The 13,399-nt window shown below is 34.6% G+C and overlaps 1 protein-coding gene across 1 annotated transcript in view; it reads right to left on the bottom strand.

Annotated features, from left to right (window-relative positions):
* Nucleotides 1-13,399, bottom strand: part of LOC149792862 (uncharacterized) — a 39,462-nt gene that overhangs the window by 22,659 nt on the left and 3,404 nt on the right. The window contains exons 3-7 of the mRNA XM_089966243.1: nt 10,049-10,345; nt 7,698-7,832; nt 5,479-5,775; nt 3,153-3,302; nt 2,307-2,456 (exon numbers count right to left, since the gene is read on the bottom strand). Of these exons, the coding sequence (XP_089822369.1) occupies nt 2,307-2,456; nt 3,153-3,302; nt 5,479-5,775; nt 7,698-7,832; nt 10,049-10,345 (1,029 nt within the window). The remainder of the gene's footprint in view (nt 1-2,306; nt 2,457-3,152; nt 3,303-5,478; nt 5,776-7,697; nt 7,833-10,048; nt 10,346-13,399) is intronic.

Below are 13,399 nucleotides of genomic sequence, written 5' to 3' on the forward strand. Positions count from 1 at the left end.
ATAATAACATATATTTATACGAGATGTAAAAAGAAATCTATTGTCAGTGCCGAGGAATGGGATAGTTCTGCAAGCTATATTTAAAGAACAACATAAGTTAAGCATTTATAGCAATCAATAAAAGGACGAAAGTCAGGTATATGAATAAAAATTATCGATAAACTAACATCAATTATTTTCTTGAAAATGTCAGCGAATATGCTAAACACGAAGCACACATACACACGAAATGTTAAAGTAAATTTATTTTCTCCTAGATTATTTCGCCGATCACATTATATAAGCCTTATTTCTTATAGCTGCCTACAGGTGGCGCCAGTTTAAAGCTGAGCGGAACATAAAAAAAACAGGGAGGGTATCAAAGTAATTTCAACGGTTTTTATTCTAGGAGAAACATAATTTGCTAGAAGAATTTCCTTTCCCCTTTGCATATGTCTCTGTATCACATTAACTTTAAGAGAACATGTACTAGGTGGAATTAATGTAGCGCACCCAACTTATAGCCATATAACCTCTAAAGGGAGACTATTTTGTTACCGATATGACCGTTAACCTACTCTTCTAATTGCACGCAACACACCAGGATGCAACGTGAATTGCTTTTGGAAAGAAGAAATAATGGGATTTTCTTATCACATAAAATTATCTGGCAAATCAAGCGAATGCTGCTCAAGGTGTTCGACTGCAGGTTGTGCAGATGTCACTTGGGTGTGGTAGCTGCTTGTGCGACTAAGAATGAGTCTACCAGATCAAGAGTATTTCGTTGTGTAGTCAAGTCTCGAAGCTAAAACTCAAGAAGATTGACTGTGCATGACCCGACAATATCTTTGACAAATGCATTGCGGTCAAAGGCAAGGCCATCACTTATCGCTCTTATTCCGTTATAGATTTGTCCTAGAGGAGAGGGAAAATCAAAATCATTTTGCATTTCTGGCCTCTCGATTTCTATAAAACCTTCAAAACTAAGATCGTTTGGGGATAGGGAAAGGCCCTCAAACCGTTCCAGCTGAGAGAAAGAGCGTCGACGGACCAAGCCAAGGGATCTAGTACTGGGGGAAACGAAAGTGGGCAGTTTGTAATCCACTTGTTTGCAAAAACAAAAATTCGATCGCATGCTAACCTAACTTGCGAATTTGATCGAAGGCCAACAGCCATTCTGTAGGGACAATCTCTCCTTCCCCTGAAAAGATTATATTTTGGTTTCATGTCCGTATTTGGTGATATAATGTTTTATGTATTGGATCTTTCAGAAAGTAGTCTAAATGATACAGGGTCTGACCTATGTGACATGGCTCCATGCTATCAGACTGACTACACTCTGTTTCAAATAAGACATTTTAATAGCTAAATTGACAAATTGAATTCAAATTCTATATTGCATGCATTATATAAAAAGTAATGTTCTTATAATTCGGTGAGATTTAAGCTTTTAGGACACACCTTTATGTACGAATATGATTATCATAATTATGACTACAAACAGCTTTTAAGATGAATGGATTTAATGTGCAACGAATCCGATTCGTCTACTTACATGTGTAATGTGTATTATTGTAGTTGGGTTTAACTTTGTTTTGTGTACTATACGGCGCAGTCACTGCGTTCTTAGCTGCTTTGACAGGGAGTCGTAGAACACAGTGGGATTACTTCCAACACAGATCATGTGACCACTGATGACGTTAGTTCCTGGGACCGTACTGGTTTACCCGCAGTGAACGATGAAAAACATCGGAACCATTGTATCTAAAGGAAATAATGAGGGCCTCGAGGGATTTTGGCGCAGACGGGGAGGGGAGGGTTATCAGTGTCTGTTCCTTGACCATTCGATGAGATTTATGGAACCGAAAATATCCAATATTTTTAACTGCACTCCACAATATACTCAATTCTGTTTTTGAATCGATATTATACAATATCACTATGTGAGTCAATTCAACTGTTCAGTATCGATATACGAGTGAAAATCAGTCACACACACACACACACACACACACATATATATATATATATATATATATATATACACACACACACACACACACACATATATATATATATATAAGTTTGTACGTTTCATAAATTTTCGTCTTGATTACTCGTTGAAGTGACATGTTCTGGGAAGTCCATTCTTAGTTCAATTACAATATAAGTAAACGTCCATTTCCCGAAATTGCTTTCAGTGTCATCGCTAAATGAAACCCCAACCCAGCCTCATAGTGTTATCCTGTCAAACCATGTGAAAGTTGTGTAAGGATAAAAACACCAAGCACTTGGACGCAAATAACATAGCCAAATTAGAATTTTACCTGTCGTTGATTCTAGTCTTGGAATTACTTTCTGGTTATTTGGCGTTGTTGGTACCATATTGTGTGTTGATGTTGCTGTTGCTGTTGTTATCGTTATCATATTCTGCTTTGATGTGGTCATCTCTAGAGCCATACCTGATCCTGTTGTGCCTGCAGTACAAATTTATTCAGTCAGTGATAGAGTAATCTGTGAAATTCGATACTGATGTTTTCTTGACATTTATTCATCATGTTGATGTGTGATGTGATTTGGATTTTTAACGTAACTTTAACAATTTTTCAGCCATATCGCTGCGATGTCTGCAGTGTGGCAGCTTATAGTGATGTCTAGCACTGGGGCATCATGCCGCAGACATGTAGCATGATGTCCCACCCAGTCACATTATCCTGACACCAGGCCGACCAGTCCTAACACTAACCTCTTAATGCTGATAGCCAAGCCAGGCAGCTGTAAATACCATTTTTGTAAGTCTTTGGTATGACTCGGCCGGGGATCGAACCCACGACCTCCCGCATCTGCGGCGGACGCTCTAACCACTAGGCCACCTGAGCGGTCCATCCCAGCTGAAATAATTTGTCTGTTGCTTCGTTATTATTATTATTATTATTATTATTATTATTATTATTATTATTATTATTATTATTAAGTTTCAGGTAATTCCTTAATAATCATATTTAGTTCAATTGCATTATACATAAACCTTATAATCATGAAATTGCTTAGGTTCATCAGTATATGTAGTTTCATCCCAGTTACGTCCTGGCACTCATTCGTAACTGCTAAAGCCTTGTTAAAATAGTGACAAGAACTCTGACGCGAATAAAGTAGGCTCATTAGAATTTTACCTGTCGTTGATTCTAGTCTTTGAATGACTGTCTGATTATTTGGCGTTGTGGGTACCATATTGTGCGTGGACATTGCTGTTGCTGGTGTTATCGTTATCATATTCTGCTTAAATGTCGTCACATCTGGTGTCATACCTGATCCTGTTGTTCCTGTTGTACAAATAGTATTCGGTCTTATTAACAGTTAGAGTAAAAATTGTTATATTTGATAATAGTGTAATGTTTACTTTTGTTCATTCCGGTAGAATCAATTTGTCTGTTGCATTATTCATATTATGCATATGACGTGTCACAACAAGTAACTATGTCTAGGACAATACCATAAAGGAAAACCCTAGACTATAAGAACTCGTCTTAATAACTAATATCACTGGGAAATGAGATAGAAATGATACTAATTTGATATTGACTAATGATATTGACTAAATGATGTAGTAGTCATTACCATACAATTATGAGCCACATATTATATTGCCCAATATAATAGTTGATGAGAAAATCAGCAAACAGCAAAATTTGACACATAAAGAATAAAACGTGAAATAAGTTTGACACATAAAGAATAAACCGTGAAATAAGTTTGACACATAAAGAATAAAGCGTGAAAAATGTTTGACACATAAAGAATAAAACGTGAAATAAGTTTGACACATAAAGAATAAACCGTGAAATAAGTTTGACACATAAAGAATAAAGCGTGAAAAATGTTTGACACATAAAGAATAAACCGTGAAATAAGTTTGACACATAAAGAATAAAGCGTGAAATAAGTTTGACACATAAAGAATAAACCGTGAAATACAAGTAACAGTGAAATAAGTTTGAGAGAAAGATCAAAGGATGCCACAATACGAGCAATTATGTCTGAGTAAATGCCCCAAACATTAACATTAAACAAGAAATACAGAGCACAGCGCCAAGGTTAATCGAATTACATTAAATATAGGTCAAAGCGACAGATGAGCTACGGCTAATGAGCTAGACATGAGAAAATTATATACCAATATGTGTGACCCCATAGGCAACAGTGTCTTAGAAAAGGACTTAGAAATGCAGTGCAGACTCTAATCTATGTATTGATTCGAGACAGACGGACTGTCGGACAGGCAGACATCACTTTATAAATCAGATTGTTCCAATATTAGTAGTAAAGAAGTATGGTAACGTGTTTTCTCGAGCAATTATTGTATAGGGCAATACATGATGCTTCAGTAGCTATACTATACGACAATTTCTTTTCACAAAAGTAAAGCAAATAAACTATGTGAACATGTATGGAATGTGCAAAGGGCCAAAAAATGTTGAGCTTATAATTGCTGTAGCATTCTTGAAAAAAAAACAAAAACAATTCAAATTCACAATTTATGTAACATGCTTATCATGAACTGTCCAAGAAACCTTGTGTTGCTGTGACATAGTTCAGAATTTTGTGATCTGGATAATAGCAGAAATGTAAAAGTGAAACAATATTATGGAAAAATTATATCGCTTCACAGAGGCTAATTAAAGAAAGCAAACATGTTCTGCAAAAAGCTACTACAAAATGAAGATGTATTTATTAAGCAAAACAATTAGTGACAGTTGTGTAGGGATTCAAGTTGTGATAGTTGTGTAGGGGATTCAAGTTGTGACAGTTGCGTAGGGATTCAAGGTTTTATTAACATAATCAATAGTCAACAAATTTATTTCAGCATAAGAACCATCAAAACCCATAATGCTAAGAATGACAAACCGAAATTCGTATTTCATTTAAGCATGATATGGCCATCAAGTGTGATGCTAATTAAATATATTACTTCTATGATTATGGCTTTAGTTCACTCATTGATCTGTCAAAAACAAAGGTCAGACTTTACAACAGCAGCGTAAAGTGTAGTACAAAAATGAAGACTGACTTTGGCAACACTATATTGCATCCCTACAGGGATTATTATATAATATTAGACTATCGTCTGGTTTATGATGATAAAAACCTTATTTGACCTTGATAAAAACCTCATCTGACCTTGATAGATGATATGGTGCATATAATACCAACTCTATTAGCATTATGAAATCACATGATCAATATATAACACATTTAAATCTTACATAGATATTTTAGTGTTACTCATGGCGTATTACATAAATATTGTGAACAGAGCAATGCCGTTAACGAATTCCATTTTGTGGAAAACAGAATAAAAATTTTGCGTTAATTAAACATAGTAGCTTGTTTAAAAGCATTAAATGCCTGTCGCAGCAACCAGATCGAATCATAGAACTTTATCTACAAGATTCAAAAATTTCAAATAAGGCAAACACTTATGTAAGGTCCTCTAGTTACCATATGCTGTGAGTGTGATGGAGTCCTCCGCTGTGGATCCAAATCCATCCGTTGCACGACACTTGTACAATCCACTGTCGGTCATTGATAAGGCGAAAATAGTGAGAGTGCTTTTCCTAGTGCTGATGTTGTACGGAATTATGGTATACTTTGTGTTATTTGTTAAGGCGTTCCCAAAGGGTCCAATCCAAACTACATTGATTGCCCCAGATCCGGAAGCAGAGCACGTAATTGTTGCGTCACTACCTAATGGTCTCAAAAGTGTTTCTCCATTACCAACTGAGACTGTTAAAGGAACTGATGAAAGAAACAGTATAAATAATGAAACAATTTGCAGTCTTGATTCCATAATTGTAAAACTATTTTAGTTTGTTTGAGTTTCGAACAGAACTGAACATCACTCAGTAAGAATGGTATCGAACTCGCACACCAACTCAATTTAACTGCGTTAGAATATAACATTCGTGTGACAGCATATGTAATATGCAAATTATTTCCACCGGTTTAATACATTCAAAACGTTATTAAACGAAAGCAGTTTGCGGTTGTCGCTATTATTAATTTATTTTAAGAATTTTAATATTATTATCATTAGTAAAAAATATTAGTAATGATAATAATAATGCGAATAACAATAAGATGGTAATAATAATAATAATAATAATAATAATAATAACAATAATAATAATGATAATAATAATAATGGTAATAATTATTATTTTTAATATTATTATTATTAGTAGTAGTAGCTCTAGTACTAATAGTAGCAGTAGCAATAGTAGTCATGGTAGTAGAAGTAGTATTGTATACAAATACATACCGCAACTAAATCTAAGGCCTATACTTATGTTATTCCAATAGGATGATGCACAAACTGAAATAATATTCAAGATTAGAAAAAACCGAACAAGGAATGCAGTGAAGGACATATTATAATGTTCCCTGTTTTAATTATTATGAATTTCGGTACCAGTAGAGGATGCTCGATTGACCGATGACATTGTATGCACAATCAAGACAACATAGTCGAGACTTATAGGATGCTGCGACATTTGAAAATGAACACTATAAATAAAGAAAAGGTCAACATATAAAGAACGCAAGGGAACAAATTTAGAAATGTGCATGAATTATCTTTAAAGGTTTGCCCTAAACAATTCTGAAAGGAAATAAAAGGTTATTTTGTACTTTTGCCTAATAATTTTGTTTTTGTTCTTCATTCTTTTTTCGGATCCTAATCATTTTACTTCTTTGTATTGTTACCTACTCCTGTTGTAACATTATCTAAGTCCACGTAGGAACATATGTGCTAGTATGCAGCATAGATATAATCCTGCATTCAGTGGTGAATTAGATCATGTTCTTTATTATTTTCTGCAATATTTTACAATTCCGTAGTTACATAGTATGCCTTTTTTCAAATAATACATGTGATCGCTATAAACTAATGACCTATACTCTCCTGCTATAGATTAGAAATGTAGTTCCACCTCTACTTACACGAACTGGCATCCCTATGTGCTCTGGTCTTATAAAATAATGTCATTTTCTTCAATATAACTAGTTTCATTGATGGTACAATTTACTAGCAAACCGTGGTACGGAGGTTAATTAGTGCGTTTATAAAATTAATAATAAGCTCAGTAATGTTCATATAGTGTTAAGTGTACAATTTTGTCTTCTTCACATCTTAGTTTTAAATAATGAATCGATATATACAACAAATAATGAATCGATATATACAACAAATAATGAATCGATATATACAACATGTAAGATTCTGCGTATTGTACCTCTTTGTCCAATGAACACCCTTTTTTTAAACAAAACAATGGCATGAAAATATAAAAGAAAAAATAAAAGTTCGCTTTACAAAAACCTAAATCTCTTGTCCGAATATAAGAAAGGGATCTTTTTGAATTCTCTGCTTAAAGAAGGACTTGAGTTAAGCATTTAGAGCATATTGTAAAGAGAAGAGAATCCGGTACACTACTAAAAATTAATTTGTAATAAAAGTGTTTCTTGTGCTTGATTCAATAAAGAGTTCAATTATATAGGGGATAAGTTTATGTGTATTTTTCTGAGTATCAGACAAAGAACTGTATGATGTGCAGGAAACACAATGTTAATTAATTGCTTTTTAGCGAAAATGTGAAAGCCATATCAAAACAGAAAGAACAAGTATTCGGAGGCAAATAACAGGAAAATTAGAATTCTACCTGCCGTTGACAACAGTCTTTGAGATACGGTCTGGTTATTCGGCATTGTGGCGTTTTTGTGTGTTGCTGTTGCTGTTGCTGGTGTTGTCGTTTCGATATTCTGCTCTGACGTTGTCATACCTGATCCTTTTGTTCCTGCCATACAAATAGCACCGTCTTATTACCAGTGATAATGAAAGCTGTGAAATTCGATACTTAATTTACTCTTTACTCATGTTCATTCCAATAAAAATACTTTTCCTTTGCATCGATTTTATTATGAATATCAAACTTAAATTTCAGCAATTATCTAAACATAGCTTTCTTATGAAACACAGTTTACATTGGTGTCATTACATTATAGCTACATCTCCAAGACTGAACTATGATGCTATCTACTTTGATGAACCTTGATGTGAATGTTTTTGTTTATTTCGTAATTATATTCAATCGTATGCAACCTTCACCTGTTCTTGTCAACTCGACCTCTCCGGTGACCAGATGGTTATAGCGCCACGGAAGCGTGAGGTCGCTGGTTCTAATCCCGGCCGAGTCATACTAAACACTTTTAAAATGGTACTAACAGTTGCCTCGCTAGGCGCTTAGCATTAATAGGTTAGTGTTAGGACTGGTCGGCCTGGTGTCAGGATAATGTGACTGGGTGGGACATCATGCTACATGTCTGCGGCATGATGCCCCAGTGCTAGACATCACTATAAACTGCAACACATCACACGTAGCGATATGACTGAAAAATTGTTAAAGCTACGTTAAAAATCCAAATGATACACAAGGACACACACTCACTCTCTCTTTCTCTCTTCTCACCTCCTTGCGTATCAACACGACAGAATCTGCATTTGACACTGAATTCCATGTGACACAATTAGATGCCAAATATGTAACATCATAGGCAAATAGATGGTAAATGACTTAGAAATTCAATCTCTAATCTAGGTGCCGACGCGCGACAGACAGATTGTCAGACGGACATACATCAATTTACATATCAGAATGTTTTCGAAACCAGTACTATGAAGGCATTCGGATAAAGTGTTTTCTCTGGCAAGTATCTGATAAAGCGAAACATTAAGTTTCACTTGCTATTCTGCAACCATTGTGTTTCATTTTTACAAATTTAACAAAAGCACACTATGTGAAATAATGGAGAATATATGAATAGCATAAACGTTGTAGAATTTTCGGTTAAGTGTTTCCCGTGTATTCGTTAACCAAAAATCTAATTTGCAATTTATGAAGGATGCACACAATCCATCAAACCATCTTTTGCAGTCAAGAAATAGTTTAGATTTCTTGGAATGCGATAACAGCAAAAGAGTATCAGTAAAACATTATTTTATAATCATTCTATAGGTTCACTAAATAACTGCATTTCTGCTAATTTTTATATATATTCTTATTGTTGACATAACCATACATTGTCGTTTCTTAAACACTATACATTAGAGTAACTTCCCTTGCGTATGCAATGTTGATATGAGATTCTAGATGGTTGTATGTTGATTAAATTACAGGTAACTTTTTTTCAATACGAATCCATACGTGGCATGTGTATAGTTGTTTAGAATGGAGAAGATTCAGACATTTCATAAAACAATTTGTGACAGTGGCATAGGGAGACAGAAGGTTTGTAAAACCTAAACAATGGTCAACACGTTTATTGCGGAATACAAATCATCTGAATCATACACATTAAGTATTACAAAATGAAACTCATCATTCTGTCATGTATTATATGATCATTAAATGTATTGCTAAATTAATATATTATTTATACAATCAAATTTTAATTTACTCACTGATCCTTCACTATTTTCATCAATGAATAAACGTAATCGAAAAACACAACAACATATTACAACCCCATCGGTCTTATGACATATAATTAGACCATCATCGTCCGGTTTATGCTGCCATCAACCTCATGTGTCCTTTATAGATGAGATTGCTCATGCAATGCCCACTCTATTAGCATTATAAAATCTCACGATGAATATATAAATATTTAATACACCCGCTGGTTGGTTAACTAAATAGTTTGCCTCATTAGCCAATAAGATTCTCTCTAAATATTTTATATCAACACCCAATGAGACATGCACGTAAATATTTGATGTTACACATTCAATGGCGAATTACCTACATAATATAAACATAGCTGTATTGACAAAAAAAGGTGAGTTTTGGGAAAAACAGATTCAAAACGTTATACTAATTAAATACGTAATGTTACAAGCCCATTTAAAAACACGAAATACCACAAACAGCAAAACAGATCGTATCGTAAAATATTGTCTAACATAATTCAAATTTTATATAAGGCAAACACTTATGTAAGGTTCTCTAGTTACCGTGTACTGTGAGTGTGATGGAGTCCTCCGCTGTGGATCCGGATCCATCTGTTGCTCGACAAATGTACGTACCGTTGTCAGTCGTGGATAAGGCAAAAATAGTGAGAGTGCTTTTCCCAGTGTTGGTGTTGTACGATGTCACAGTATACTTTGTGTTATTTGTTAATGTATTCCTTGCAGGTCCAATCCAAACTACGTTGATGGTCCCAGATCCGGAAGCAGAGCATGTAAGTGTTGCGTCACTACCTAATGGTCTCAGCATTGTTTTTCCATTGTCAATGGAGGCTGATAGTGGAACTGAAGCAAAATAAAACAGCAGTAATAATGACACAACCTACAATCTTGATTTTATCTTTGTAAAACTAACTTGATTTTGTTTCTTTGTTGAATATACCTGAAAGGTGTGCAGTCAAAATAGCGTTCGACTAGTTTATCTACCTGAGTGTAATTGCTTTTGTCAATGAATCACGAAACTGGCACGTCTGTGTGCGGGTCCATGTGTCTGAAGGAGGCGTGATATATACAAATATTCTCAGAGGTTATCATTTTTTGATAATTAAACACGCTAAACTATTTATTAATGACTCCTGAATGGGAAGGAAATCATTACAAAATTAGATTTGTCACTTTAATTTACCTCTGAGAGATTACGAGATTTCAATCATTTCTAACTGAAACTGTAATTTAACTTAACTAATTACCGGTAAAATATAGAAAACCAAAATAAAACGTTATTTTTAAAATCCATTTGAAGGAAACAAAATCGTATTCGATTATAAAGCAGACTATATTCCACCGCCTAATGATCTACTGTCAGTAAAATCAATGCTTCATAGGGTACTAGATCTACTCACATATCGATTGAATTTAAAGAAAAATATATTGCTAGCAGGAAAGCTTTTAGTTTCCAAGAGTACGCATGCTCCTTCCAGATGTCATGTTAAGGAGTCTGGCGTAAGTTTAAAAAAGAAAAGAAAACCAAAGAAAACATTCAGCTATTCCAAACTATCTAAACGAGCGCCGCTACTACTCGAAAATCTCTATTCATAAACGGAATGGATCCTACGAATTAGCAAATCAAATTCTCGATAGAACCATAGTTTCCTCTGATTTCCAAGGACCTCAGTAGACATCAACAGACCTCAATAGACATCAATAGACCTCAATAGATAAGTAGCTGTCAACTGAATGGTTCAAAAACGATTAAATACTAAACATAATTTTTTCTCATATCACCTAATGACCAAACATCAGATGACCCGAATTTCACACTTGCATGGATCTTACGTGCTCCACATTCGCAAGACGCATAAGCCTGTCGCTCCAAGCTAAGATCAAAACCTCAAGACATGCACCACGTGACATGACCGAAGTTCGCAATATAAAGAAGCGTTCAATTCTCAAATTATAAACAAGTATGGATTACAACATCCCGAAAGCAATTTATGTTAAAAAATTAGAGAGGGATAATTTTACGAAATTAGTCCGTGCTGCCGAAACATCTCGTTAATACAGTATATTATTGGATCTGCATTTAGTAATTACTTTGATTGAGAAATATCACCCTGACACTGACTACCCGTAATCAACAAATGATCACTAAAATCTAAGAAATCTATAAATGGGGACGTAATTACACATATCACATACTGCATGTTTTATATCTTCTAGGTGACATATCGAGTGCTTGTGATAGGGATCTCCGATGTCGATCCAGATCCATCCGTTGATCGATACGTGTACGATTCGCTGTCCGTAAAATTAGTAAGAATGCTTTTTCCAGTGTTGACGTTGTAGGAAGTCGCAGTATACGTATTATGTGCTCATGTATTCCATATAGGTCCAATCCAAACTAGGATTTTGGTTCCAGATCCGGATTGGTTCCAGATCCGGAATCAGAGCATGCTATGTTTGCATCACTGCTTGATGAACTAAAAAAGGTTTCTCTAACAAAAACTATTAATCGAACTGGGGAAAATAGTATGAATAATGACACAATGTATATCTTTCTAATTTGCAAAATTATTTCCCTTTGTTTAATTGTAGAACAAAAGTGAACAATACTCAATAATTATTGAAATGTTTTATACCATCTTTATTCTAACATCTCTATTATAGTTATGGCCCTTTTCATTAAAAGCAGTGTGCAAATGATTTCAATTACATTAAATAGACTCAACGTTATTAAACCGATGAAAAGTTGTTGTCACTATAGTTAGTAATATTATTATCAGACAAACACATAACTCAGTACTATGCCTTCACTTGTACCATTCCTTTATGGTGCTGCACAACCTAAATCAATCAACAGGGTTGGCATAATCCAACAGGGATACATTGACCAATATATTTTACTTTATACACTGTTGGAGTTTACGAATATCGTGCACCATGTTAAATCTATCAGAGCAAGCAGAAAGAGACACATAAATAACTGAAACTAGGTGAGAGGTACAAAAACGTGGATTAAGCAGCTTTCAAGATTCACCAAATATCCTTTAGTAAGGAAAGACTAGCAAGCTAGTGCATTAATTTTGCTAAATATTCAATATTTTCCAGCGTTCTCGTCACGCAGTGACGTTACATTCTTGTATCAATCCCTACTTACTGATTTAAACGTATGAAATTCGACATTTGATGACCGAAAGCGGAATACAAATGGAGGCAGAGATTAAGTAGCAAACTCGGGTCTATTGTTTTTGTTGTTGTTGGTTTTTTGTTTTGGTTTATTTGTTTGTTTTTTCAATTGATTTACAATTCAGTACAAGTTTCAATTAAACATAATACTGATTTTCCAATACTGCATTATCATAATGATTTCAAAGCGTTTCCAAAGTTATTTGGATCGGGTTCATTTTAGTGGTGCCTGTTATAAGACGGAGGGGCAAAGAAAATCTCCACTATGTCTGGACTTGAGACCAAAGCGTGAATTGATTAACATGCTCAGTGTTAAATTATCCATTTGCATTTGTAATACTGACAAGCAACCTTTGTAGCAGGCAAAGACTTGATTAAAATGCTATCACTAATGAATACTGATTGATTTTAAAACAAAATAAGGAGGAAAGAGGAAATATGACAGACGTGGTGGTATCTGGAAACGAATTACCACATAAAACTCAAGCCTCCTACTAAATAAATACATTCTGATTTAAAGCGTGGTTGAAATGGAGAGACATGCTAATAATTTAGAGTTAGGCCTATCATGGGATGCCCTTAAAATTGTACAATCATGTCCTGGCCTGGGCTAAATTCTAATGAAAGACCACAAATAAGACCAGTACAAGAATAATGTACAGCGTTTAATCTAGCAATCGAAAAAAAACAACAACCACAAAACGGAAAGGGAAA

This window comes from Sinohyriopsis cumingii, chromosome 8 (assembly GCF_028554795.1).
Source record: "Sinohyriopsis cumingii isolate HCF-2022 chromosome 8, ASM2855479v2, whole genome shotgun sequence".
In the NCBI taxonomy this organism is placed as follows: Eukaryota; Metazoa; Mollusca; class Bivalvia; order Unionida; family Unionidae; genus Sinohyriopsis; species Sinohyriopsis cumingii.